Source organism: Panulirus ornatus, chromosome 2, assembly GCF_036320965.1.
Source record: "Panulirus ornatus isolate Po-2019 chromosome 2, ASM3632096v1, whole genome shotgun sequence".
Lineage (NCBI taxonomy): Eukaryota > Metazoa > Arthropoda > Malacostraca > Decapoda > Palinuridae > Panulirus > Panulirus ornatus.
This window is the reverse complement of record NC_092225.1, coordinates 20,188,084-20,201,524: the sequence shown is the minus strand read 5'-3', so window position 1 is coordinate 20,201,524 and position 13,441 is coordinate 20,188,084. Positions and strand designations below refer to the sequence as shown.

Below are 13,441 nucleotides of genomic sequence, written 5' to 3'. Positions count from 1 at the left end.
GGGGGCTGGAAATCCTCCCCTCTCGTTTTTCTTTTTTTTTTTTTCCAAAAGAAGGAAGAGAGAAGGGGGTCAGGTGAGGATATTCCCTCAAAGACCCAGTCCTCTGTTCTTAACGCTACCTTGCTATCGCGGGAAATGGCGAATAGTATGAAAAAAAAAAAAAAAAATATATATATATATATATATATATATATATATATATATATATATATATATATATATATTTTTTTTTTTTGCTTTGTCGCTGTCTCCAGCATTTGCGAGGTAGCGCAAGGAAACAGACAAAAGGAATGGCCCAACCCACCCCCATACACATGCATATACATACGTCCACACACGCAAAATATACATACCTACACAGCTTTCCATGGTTTACCCCAGACGCTTCACATGCCCCGATTCAATCCACTGACAGCACGTCAACCCCGGTATACCACATCGCTCCAATTCACTCTATTCCTTGCCCTCCTTTCACCCTCCTGCATGTTCAGGCCCCGATCACACAAAATCTCTTTCACTCCATCTTTCCACCTCCAATTTGGTCTCCCTCTTCTCCTCGTTCCCTCCACCTCCGACACATATATCCTCTTGGTCAATCTTTCCTCACTCATTCTCTCCATGTGCCCAAACCATTTCAAAACACCCTCTTCTGCTCTCTCAACAACGCTCTTTCTATTTCCACACATCTCTCTTACCCTTACGTTACTTACTCGATCAAACCACCTCACACCACACATTGTCCTCAAACATCTCATTTCCAGCACATCCTCCCTCCTGCGCACAACTCTATCCATAGCCCACGCCTCGCAACCATACAACATTGTTGGAACCACTATTCCTTCAAACATACTCATTTTTGCTTTCCGAGATAATGTTCTCGACTTCCACACATCCTTCAAGGCTCCCAGAATTTTCGCCCCCTCCCCCACCCTATGATCCACTTCCGCTTCCATGGTTCCATCCGCTGCCAGATCCACTCCCAGATATCTAAAACACTTCACTTCCTCCAGTTTTTCTCCATTCAAACTTACCTCCCAATTGACTTGACCCTGAACCCTACTGTACCTTGCTCTTATTCACATTTACTCTTAACTTTCTTCTTTCACACACTTTACCAAACTAAGTCACCAGCTTCTGCAGTTTCTCACATGAATCAGCCACCAGCACTGTATCATCAGCGAACAACAACTGACTCACTTCCCAAGCTCTCTCATCCACAACAACTTCATACTTGCCCCTCTTTGCAAAACTCTTGCATTCACCTCCTTAACAACCCCATCCATAAACAAATCAAACAACCATGGAGACATCACACACCCCTGCCGCAAACCTACATTCACTGAGAACCAATCACTTTCCTCTCTTCCTACACGTACACATGCCTTACATCCTCGATAAAAACTTTTGACTGCTTCTAACAACTTGCCTCCCACACCATATATTCTTAATACCTTCCATATATATATATATAATATATATATATATATATATAGATATATATATATATAGATATATATATCTAGGAACGGAAGGGATGGGAGCGGGGGACCAGAAATCCTCCCCTCCTTGTATTTCTAACTTTCTAAAATGGGAAACAGAAGGAGTCACGCGGGGAGTGCTCATCCTCCTGAAGCTTCAACTCGGTGTCTAAATGTGTGTGGATGTATCCAAGATGTATAAAAGAAGATAGTATATGTTTTTTGAGGAAAGGAAACCTGGATGTTTTGCTCGGAGAAAACGAAGCTCAAGGGTAAAGGGAAGAGTGGTTTGGAAATGTCTTGGGAGTAAAGTTAGGGGTTAGTGAGTAGACACAGAGCAAGGGATGGAGTATGAAGGCAAAGGAAGTATGTGATAGAATGTAAAAAGTAAATCCTCGATTATATGGTAAAACTGAAAGTTGATGGAGAGAGATGGGTGATTATTGGTGCATATGCACCTAGGCATGAGAAGATAGACCCATGAAGGCCAAGTGTTTATGAGCAGCTTGAATGAGCGTGTTTAGTGTTTGATGCACAAAAAAAAAAAAAAGAAAAACGAACCGGTTTATAGTGATGGGTGATTTGAATGCAAAGGTGAGTAATGTGGCAGTTGAGGAATAATTGGTATACATGGGGTGTTCAGTGTTGTAAATAGAAATGGTGTAGAGCTTGTAGATTTATGTGCTGAAAAAGGACTGGTATTGGAATACCTGGTTTTAAAAAGCGAGATATACATAAGTATACGTATGTAAGTAGGAGAGATGGCCAGAGAGCGTTATTGGATTACTGTTAATTGACAGGTGCGCGAAAGAGAGACTTTTGGATGTTAATATGCTGAGAGGTCAATTGGAGGGATAACTGATCATTATCTTGTGGAGGCTAAGGTGAAGATTTGTATGGTTTTTCAGAAAGCAGAGCGTATGTTTGGGGTGAAGAGGTGGTGAGAGTAAGTAAGTGAGCTTGGGAAGGAGACTTGTGTGAGGAAGTACCAGGAAGACTGATAACAGAATGGAAAAAGGTGAGAACAATGGAAAGTAAGGAGTGGGAAAATGGAATGTATTTAGGAAATCATGATGGTTTGCACAAAAGATGCTTGTGGCATGAGAAGCGTGGAGGTGGGTTGATTAGAAAGGGTAGTGAGTGGTGGGATGAAGAAGTAAGATTATAGTGAAAGAGAAGAGAGAGGCATTTGGACGATTTTTGCAGGGAAAAAATGCAATTGAGTGGGAGATGTATAAAAGAAAGAGGCAAGAGGTCAAGAGGAAGGTGCAAGAGGTGAAAAAGAGGGCAAATGAGAGTTGGGGTGAGAGAGTATCATTAAATTTTAGGGAGAATAAAAAGATGTTCTGGAAGGAGGTAAATAAAGTGCGTAAGACATGGAGCAAATGGGAACTTCAGTGAAGGGCGCAAATGGGGAGATGATAACAAGTGAGTAGAGAAGTGTGGCGCGGGGGGGGGGGGGGGGGGTGGGGGGGGGGGGGGGGGGGGGGGGGGGGGGGGGGGGGGGGGGGGGGGGGGGGGGGGACGGGGTTTAGATGGAAAATTTTAAGGTTTGTTGAATGTATTTGATAATAGAGTGGCAGATATAGGTGTTTTCGTTGAGGTGGTGTGGCAAAGTGAGAGGGTTAGGGAAAATGATTTGGTAAACAGAGAAGAGGTGGTAAAAGCTTTGCGGAAGATGAAAGCCGGCAAGGCAGCAGGTTTCGATGGTATTGCAGTGGAATTTATTAAAAAAGGGGGTGACTATATTGTTGACTGGTTGGTAAGGTTATTTAATGTATGTATGATTCATGTGAGGTGCCTGAGGATTGGCGGAATGCGTGCATAGTGCCATTGTACAAAGGCAAAGGGGATAAGAGTGAGTGCTCAAATTACAGAGGTATAAGTTTGTTGAGTATTCCTGGTATAAATATATGGGAGGGTATTGATTGAGAGGGTGAAGGCATGTACAGAGCATCAGTGTGGTTTCAGAAGTGGTAGAGGATGTGTGGATCAGGTGTTTGCTTTGAAGAATGTATGTGAGAAATACTTAGAAAAGCAAATGGATTTGTATGTAGCATTTATGGATCTGGAGAAGGCATATGATAGAGTTGATAGAGATCCTCTGTGGAATGTATTAAGAATATATGGTGTGGGAGGCAAGTTGTTAGAAGCAGTCAAAAGTTTTTATCGGGGATTAAGGCATGTGTACGTGTAGGAAGAGAGGAAAGTGATTGGTTCTCAGTGAATGTAGGTTGCGGCAGGGGTGTGTGATGTCTCCATGGTTGTTTAATTTGTTTATGGATGGGTTGTTAGGGAGGTGAATGCAAGAGTTTTGGAAAGAGGGGCAATTATGAAGTCTGTTGTGGATAAAGAGCTTGGAAATGTATTATGATGGGGGCTGGATTGGAGCGAGTGTGTGCCGGTTAACGTGCTGATCGTGTTGATTGAATCAAGGCATGTGAAGCGTCTGGGGTAAACCATGGAAAGCTGTGTAGTATGTATATTTGCGTGTGTGGACGTATGTATATACATGTGTGTGGGGGGGGGGGTTGGCCATTTTCTTTCGTCTGTTTCCTTGCGCTACCTCGCAAACGCGGAACAGCGACAAAGTATAATAATAAAAATATATAATAATATATGTTTTTTTTTTTTTTTTTATACTTTGTCGCTGTATATATATATATATATATATATATATTATATATATATATATATATAGATATATATATATATATATATATAATAATATATATATATATAAAATATATTTTATCCCTGGGGATAGGGAGAAAGAATACTTCCCACGTATTCCCTGCGTGTCGAAGAAGGCGACTAAAAGGGAAGGGAGCGGGGGGGCTGGAAATCCTCCCCTTCGTTTTTCTTTTTTTTTTTTTTTTTTTTTTTTCCAATAGAAGGAAAGAGAAGGGGTCAGGTAGAGATTCCTCAAGGCCCACCTCCTGTTCTTAACCTACTTTGCTATCGCGGAAATGGCGAATAGTATAAAAGAAAGAAAAGAAATATATATATATATATAGATATATATATATAATATATATATATATATATATAATATATATATATATATATATATATATTTTTTTTTTTTGCTTTGTCGCTGTCTCCCGCGTTTGCGAGGTAGCGCAAGGAAACAGACGAAAGAAATGGCCCAACCCACCCCCATACACATGTATATACACACACGTCCACACACGCAAAATATACATACCTACACAGCTTTCCATGGTTTACCCCAGACGCTTCACATGCCCCGATTCAATCCACTGACAGCACGTCAACCCCGTATACCACATCGCTCCAATTCACTCTATTCCTTGCCCTCCTTTCACCCTCCTGCATGTTCAGGCCCCGATCACACAAAATCTCTTTCACTCCATCTTTCCACCTCCAATTTGGTCTCCCTCTTCTCCTCGTTCCCTCCACCTCCGACACATATATCCTCTTGGTCAATCTTTCCTCACTCATTCTCTCCATGTGCCCAAACCATTTCAAAACACCCTCTTCTGCTCTCTCAACCACGCTCTTTTTATTTCCACACATCTCTCTTACCCTTACGTTACTTACTCGATCAAACCACCTCACACCACACATTGTCCTCAAACATCTCATTTCCAGCACATCCATCCTCCTGCGCACAACTCTATCCATAGCCCACGCCTCGCAACCATACAACATTGTTGGAACCACTATTCCTTCAAACATACCCATTTTTGCTTTCCGAGATAATGTTCTCGACTTCCACACATTTTTCAAGGCTCCCAAAATTTTCGCCCCCTCCCCCACCCTATGATCCACTTCCGCTTCCATGGTTCCATCCGCTGACAGATCCACTCCCAGATATCTAAAACACTTCACTTCCTCCAGTTTTTCTCCATTCAAACTCACCTCCCAATTGACTTGACCCTCAACCCTACTGTACCTAATAACCTTGCTCTTATTCACATTTACTCTTAACTTTCTTCTTCCACACACTTTACCAAACTCAGTCACCAGCTTCTGCAGTTTCTCACATGAATCAGCCACCAGCGCTGTATCATCAGCGAACAACAACTGACTCACTTCCCAAGCTCTCTCATCCCCAACAGACTTCATACTTGCCCCTCTTTCCAGGACTCTTGCATTTACCTCCCTAACAACCCCATCCATAAACAAATTAAACAACCATGGAGACATCACACACCCCTGCCGCAAACCTACATTCACTGAGAACCAATCACTTTCCTCTCTTCCTACACGTACACATGCCTTACATCCTCGATAAAAACTTTTCACTGCTTCTAACAACTTGCCTCCCACACCATATATTCTTAATACCTTCCACAGAGCATCTCTATCAACTCTATCATATGCCTTCTCCAGATCCATAAATGCTACATACAAATCCATTTGCTTTTCTAAGTATTTCTCACATACATTCTTCAAAGCAAACACCTGATCCACACATCCTCTACCACTTCTGAAACCGCACTGCTCTTCCCCAATCTGATGCTCTGTACATGCCTTCACCCTCTCAATCAATACCCTCCCATATAGTTTACCAGGAATACTCAACAAACTTATACCTCTGTAATTTGAGCACTCACTCTTATCCCCTTTGCCTTTGTACAATGGCACTATGCACGCATTCCGCCAATCCTCAGGCACCTCACCATGAGTCATACATACATTAAATAACCTTACCAACCAGTCAACAATACAGTCACCCCCTTTTTTAATAAATTCCACTGCAATACCATCCAAACCTGCTGCCTTGCCGCTTTTTTTTTTTTTATACTTTGTCGCTGTCTCCCGCGTTTGCGAGGTAGCGCAAGGAAACAGACGAAAGAAATGGCCCAACCCCCCCCATACACAGGTATATACATACGTCCACACGCAAATATACATACCTACACAGCTTTCCATGGTTTATATGTATATATATATATATATATATATATATATATATATATATATATATATATATATATACATATATATGAAGTGTTTTAGATATCTGGGAGTGGATCTGTCAGCGGATGGAACCATGGAAGCGGAAGTGGATCATAGGGTGGGGGAGGGGGCGAAAATTTTGGGAGCCTTGAAAAATGTGTGGAAGTCGAGAACATTATCCCGGAAAGCAAAAATGGGTATGTTTGAAGGAATAGTAGTTCCAACAATGTTGTATGGTTGCGAGGCGTGGGCTATGGATAGAGTTGTGCGCAGGAGGATGGATGTGCTGGAAATGAGATGTTTGAGGACAATGTGTGGTGTGAGGTGGTTTGATCGAGTAAGTAACGTAAGGGTAAGAGAGATGTGTGGAAATAAAAAGAGCATGGTTGAGAGAGCAGAAGAGGGTGTTTTGAAATGGTTTGGGCACATGGAGAGAATGAGTGAGGAAAGATTGACCAAGAGGATATATGTGTCGGAGGTGGGGGGAACGAGGAGAAGAGGGAGACCAAATTGGAGGTGGAAAGATGGAGTGAAAAGGATTTTGTGTGATCGGGGCCTGAACATGCAGGAGGGTGAAAGGAGGGCAAGGAATAGAGTGAATTGGAGCGATGTGGTATACAGGGGTTGACGTGCTGTCAGTGGATTGAATCAAGGCATGTGAAGCGTCCGGGGTAAACCAAGGAAAGCTGTGTAGGTATGTATATTTGCGTGTGTGGACGTGTGTATGTACATGTGTATGGGGGGGGCTGGGCCATTTCTTTCGTCTGTTTCCTTGCGCTACCTCGCAAACGCGGGAGACAGCGACAAAGTATAAAAAAAAAAAAAAAAAAAAAAAATATATATATATATATATATATATATATATATATATACATGTGTGTGTACATGATTGGATGGGTCGTTCTTTGTCTGTTTCCTGGCGCCACCTTATTGAGGCAGGAAACGGTGATCAAGTATAAGAAATAAATAAATAAACGCTTAAATTCATTTATGTGTATCATCTCAACCCAGTTCCCACAAATTTCTCATTCCTTTATTGAGATAACCCATAGTTCACTTGGTAAGCAAAAGCCCTTACAAGGGGTTGGTCTGTAAGTACATCCTAACACAGGTTTTTTAGGATTTCTGATAAAATATCGATCATCTGGGGTGACCTAGATATAGCTACCCTTAAGTGACAATCACTATAGTTATCTATTGTTTTTATGGATGGTGCATTACATGAAAATGAAGTGGAGTGATCAGTGTACAGCACTGCTAAACCAAGGTGGAAGCGAGGGAAAACTGTCAAATTTGTTAACTGCAGATGTTGTTGTCAAACGAGGCTCAGGAATAATTGGACTGAGAGGTTGATCATTTTCATGTTGTGTGTACGAAGAGGCAGTTGAAAGTGAATACAAAAAAGATAATGACTATTGTCTCTGAAAGATACAGGTTGTCACAATGCATTATCAGTTTTAATGGAGAAGAATTTGTTGTAAATGAATGTGGGTGTTTGGGAGTGATGATCAAAATGGATGTGACCAGCAAAGCTGAAGCTCAGAGTAGGATCTCACAAGGGTGAAGGATACAAGGTGCAGTGAAAGCATCTTGTCCCTTCTAATTTATATAACAGTATCAGATTTTGCAATGACTATTGTAGAAATACCTGGGGAATACATAAAATAAGTCTGAAGAAATACAGTTCAAGATTCAATAGTATATCATTAAGTTGCATATCAAATAACATGTTTATTTTCTACCATAATGAGAGAGATAATGTCAAAATGATTAAGCAGTTAAATACTGGGGACTAAGTTAGAAAAACAGATAACCTGGATAGGGAACAATCAGTATTTCAAAAGGATATCAAAAAGTGAAAAACTAACAGCTCTGATGTCATAAATGATCTGTGAACTGTTCCTCCATTAACATCAACTTACCTTTAAATAGCCAATAAGTATGACCCTCTTTTGTAGCTTTGCTGTTGAGAAATGAAAGAATATTCTGAGCTACATCCCGTACCAATCTTGGAGAAAACTGACAGTCAGACATATGAGGTAAGTCTTCTGTCTTGATCAGTTCATACTTTTGAACAATGCCATCTAGATGGTAGCACATGACTACCTCAGGAACGTTACACATAAGGTTATCCAACCAATAATCGATGCCTGTTGATAAGGTTTTCATATCAATGAACAACAAACAAAATCTATTCATGAAATGCAAAGTAAAAAATATTAATTCTTTAGATGTATGAAATAAAATGCATCAGAAATTAATATCATAAACATCAATTTATGAATGCATGACATAGTTTCACCTAATGCAACTAAGCTGCTTATGAGGAATCTTTAAGTAACATGATCACTGCACATCTCTGAACACTTAAGTCATACTAAAAACACAAACTAATTCCTTAACACTGCTCTTAATACTTCTAGTCTTTTCCCATTATCCCAGTCACCTCACTTCAAGACTCCTAATAATTTTCTCTTCCCTCAACCAAATGAGAATTCTCAAATTTTACTGACATCACCTTCAAAACACCTTTTCTCTAGAATTCCCTCTTTTCTCAGCATAATAAGTCAGGCCAGGACAAACATGGGAACATACAATAAAAAGTTCCTAGTGATACTGGAGGAAAAAACTGACTACGTATCTCTTCCATTTCGTAAGAGACAAAAAGGAAAGGGAGTAGAGGGCTGAAAATCCTCTCCATCTGTATTACTTTCCAAAAGAAGAAATATAGGAAGGAGCAAAGCAAGGATTTTTCCTTCTAAGGGCAAGGCTTTCTCTGTTCTTGATACTACCTCAATTAAGCATGAAATAAACTTAAATGAAAGAAACAACAAAATAAAACAAAATGTTGAGTCAGTTATCCAGTCTATGGCCTCAAATACCCTTCTCACTCTAAGGAAAGCTAAATGACTTGTTTCCAGTCTTTTACACTAAGCATCTTTTACCAATTAAAAATACCTCAAAAGAGCAGGAGCATCACTACAAAACATGAAAAACCCACCGTGCATCACAAAATAAGGTACATATCCACAAATGTCTTACACAGTAATCATCAGACTGGTGCACTTACTCTGCTGAAGCCACAGGAACTCAAGGGGGTGGCCAAAGCAAAAGAAGTCTCCATAACTGGTGAACTCCAGTGCCGCTTCTTAGCTTTTAATGCCTCATCTTTAACAGGCCACTGGCAGAGGGCAACTCTAGTGCAGTGTTTTCAGAGGCTCCTACCTACTGCTCCTGCCTAAAGCTCCAACCTGCTACTTATACCTAATGCTCTTACCTATTGTTCCTACCTACTACTTCTATCTAATGCTCCTACCTACGACTTCTATCTAATGCTCCTGTCTGATGGTCATACCTGCAATTTCAATCTACTGCTTCTAACATTTTGCCAAAAGGGAGGGCTAGCACAAAGCATTCACCACAGGAAAATCTAAAGTTATGAGGAATGAGTTCTGCGAGTTAAGTGTTGTCAAATGTTATATGTGACAAAGAGAGGTAGTATGTTTGTGGAAAAAATACTAGCAGTCCATGTGCTGGTGAGGGAGAAATAAAAGAATGCTACCTGGGTCAAAGGAGTGCAACATGACAAGGTAACCACCCTATATATGGGTTTCACTTCATTTCCAACACATTCACCCTCAATGCAAGGGGTTGAATTCAACTAAAGAACTAAAGTGAACTAGCAGGATATTCTTCCCTACAGCAAATTAAGTGTTGGTCACTTTGTTGTGTCAATATCCACACTAGATAAGAACACTGAAAAACTTGAGGTTGCCATCCCATCCTATGGAAAAGGGAATAAGAGACACTATCTTCAAGGATCATAATACAATTCACATCACTCAGAAAATATACAGAGTCAATAGTCAATAGGCTTCTTACATCTTTCCATTTAGACTTTAATATCAACTTTAAATTTCCATACATTTCACATACCTGTTAATATGTTGATGGGCCTACTCATGTCACGCAGCCTCAGTGAAACACATGGATGAGTTCCACCACCAAAGATTGGCAAGTCAGTCCCAATCAACATGTGTAAGTCTTCAAAATTCCAAACAACATTGCGAGTAAATGCCTGACCAGAGGCCTGAGGAAGCTGATCCTCTAATGTAGGTTCAGGCATCACTTCACTCATCACAAAAGACGGCTGTGATAAGAACTCAGAGTCAGAAGAGTCTAAAACTACATTCACATTATGTAAATGATGAACTCAAAGTAATATATGATATATCAAGTGTTAGATAAATTATTGTAATTCAACGGTCCAACAAAAGCCAATCATCAACCATTATGATTCTATTACAATCCAAAAAGATTGGATTGTACTCCAAAAGCCTAGGTGATAAAAGAAAAATACAAGCAATCTTTTAATATGAAAAAAAAAATACCTACCCTTTGCACTGAGACAGGACTTTCTGTTACAGGTTGAGATGGGGGGCTGGGAGGTCTTGCTTCCTCTTCATTTATACTGTGATACAGAAATTTGGAAAGTAAACTCCTACCCTGCACAACATTCCGACTCTTGTTTGGGCGGACCAATACATTCTCCTGTAAGAAGACCCAAAGTTAAAATGGTTACTGACAAGGCTTTCATAACAGATGTCTATCATAAATTCACCATTTTCACTCCTCAAATCATCAACCTCACCTCCAACAAGTAATGATCAAACATCCCAACAGCTGCCTGTCTAAGCAGATTCACATGCATATCAATTAGTATGAAATCTAATAATGTACTCTTACAATCTTTCCTACTCACCCACGTATATCTGTGTGTCCCTCTCTTAGACTAGATATTCCCATGCACCAGACTTTTTTCAGCAAACAAATCTACAAGCTGTTCACCGTTTCCATTTACCTCACTTAATACCTCATGCCCCCCAATCATACCCTCAACTGCCATAATTACTCATCTTCACATTTAAATCACCCATCACTAATACCCAAGCTCTTGCATCAAAACTGCTGACACCTCACTCAGCTGCTCTGAAACTCGTCTTACATCACAAGTATCTTAGGCCCAGCAGTGAGGGAGCATAAATCAAAGGGTTTGTACCACATAAAAAAAATGAATCAACAGATTAAGTTGTACATCATTTTGAAAACTATGTTCAAAATAATCGTAATAACAAACTTATGGAGATATCTTTTCAAAGAACTTTAGAATATCTCACATACAGATAGTACAGTGGACATAAGGACTACAATAATGAAAGGGTTAAATAATCTTTCCAGCATATTTGCAGGACTTTCATATATGTTATATTCCCAGGAATTATTCCAGATATAACACCATATCTTCTTTGCTGAGATGCTATCACTTTTAAAACATTACTCTTTATGCCTACTATTTGCCAAAATATATCATCAGTTGGAAGAACAGGCAATGGGCCCTAAACAAGGTTAAAGTTGAGTTCTATTGCATTCGTGTTTCTAGGAGGCAGTGATCACAGGCCTAATGTGCATCCCTTTGACAATCATGATTTTGGGAACTTAATCTATATGAAAAAAAGTCATTTATTAATTCATTATACTTTGTCGCTGTCTCCCGCGTTAGCGAGGTAGGGCAGGGAAACAGATGAAAGAATGGCCCAACCCACCCACATCCACATGTATATATATAAACGTCTACACCCACACATATACATACCTATACATTTCAATGGATACATATATATACATACACAGACATATACATATATACACATAATTCATACTTGCTGTCTTTATTCATTCCCATCGCCACCCCACCACACATGAAATGACACCCCCCCCTCCCCCTACACACGCACAAGGTAGCGCTAGGAAAAGACAACACAGGCCACATTCGTTCACACTCAGTCTCTAGATGTCATGTATAATGCACCGAAACCACAGCTCCCTTTCCACATCAAGGCCTCACAAAACTTTCCATGGTTTACCCCAGATGCTTCACATGCCCTGGTTCAATCCAATTACAGCACGTCGACCCCGGTATACCACATCATTCCAATTCACTCTATTCCTTGCACACCTTTCACCCTTCTGCATGTTCAGGCCCCGATTACTCAAAATCTTTTTCACTCCATCCTTCCACCTCCTATTTGGTCTCCCACTTCACCTCGTTCCCTCCACCTCTGACGCATATATCTTCTTTGTCAATCTTTCCTCACTCATTCTCTCTATGTGACCAAACCATTTCAATACATCCTCTTCAGCTCTCTCAACCACACTCCTTTTATTACCACACACCTCTCTTACCCTTTCATTACTTACTTGATCGATCAAACCACCTAATACCACAAATTGTCCTCAAACATCTCATTTCCAACACATCCACCCTCATCTGCACAACCCTATCTATAGCCCACGCCTCGCAATCATATAACATTGTTGGAACCACTATTCCTTCAAACATACCCATTTTTGCTTTCCGAGATAATGTTCCACCTTCCACACATTCTTCAGTGCTCCCAGAACCTTCACCCCCTCTCCCATCCTGTGACTCACTCCCACTTCCATGGTTCCATCTGCTGCCAAATCCACTCCCACATATCTAAAACACTTCACTTCCTCCAGTTTTTCTCCATTCAAACTTACCTCCTAATTGACTTGTTCCTCAACCCTAGTGAACCTAATAACCTTGCTCTTATTCACATTTGCTCTCAGCTTTCTTCTTTCACACACTTTACCAAACTCAGTCACCAACTTCTGCAGTTTCTTACCCAAATCAGCCATCAGAGCTGTATCATCAGCGAACAACAACTGATTCACTTTCCAAACCCTCTCATCCACAACAGACAGCATGCTTGCCCCTCTCTCTAAAACTCTTGCATTCATCTCCCTAACAACCCCATCTATAAACAAATTAAACAACCATCACGCACCCCTGCAACAAACTAACATTTACTGGGAACCAATCACTTTCCTCTCTCCCTACTTGTACAAATGCCTTACATCCTCGATAAAAACTTTTCACTACTTCTAGCAACTTGCCTCCCACACCATATACTCTTAATACCTTCCACAGAGCATCTCTATCAACTCTATCA

General features: G+C 40.5%; 1 protein-coding gene across 5 annotated transcripts in view; it reads right to left on the bottom strand.

The window, feature by feature from the left end:
* The window catches only part of LOC139753881 (erythroid differentiation-related factor 1), a 103,385-nt gene that overhangs the window by 57,619 nt on the left and 32,325 nt on the right, over positions 1 to 13,441 (bottom strand). For all 5 annotated transcript variants that reach the window (XM_071670847.1, XM_071670863.1, XM_071670841.1 and 2 more), the window contains 3 exons: positions 10,803 to 10,958; positions 10,344 to 10,557; positions 8,330 to 8,557 (listed from right to left, as the gene is read on the bottom strand). In XM_071670847.1, coding sequence (XP_071526948.1) covers positions 8,330 to 8,557; positions 10,344 to 10,557; positions 10,803 to 10,958 — 598 coding nt within the window. The remainder of the gene's footprint in view (positions 1 to 8,329; positions 8,558 to 10,343; positions 10,558 to 10,802; positions 10,959 to 13,441) is intronic.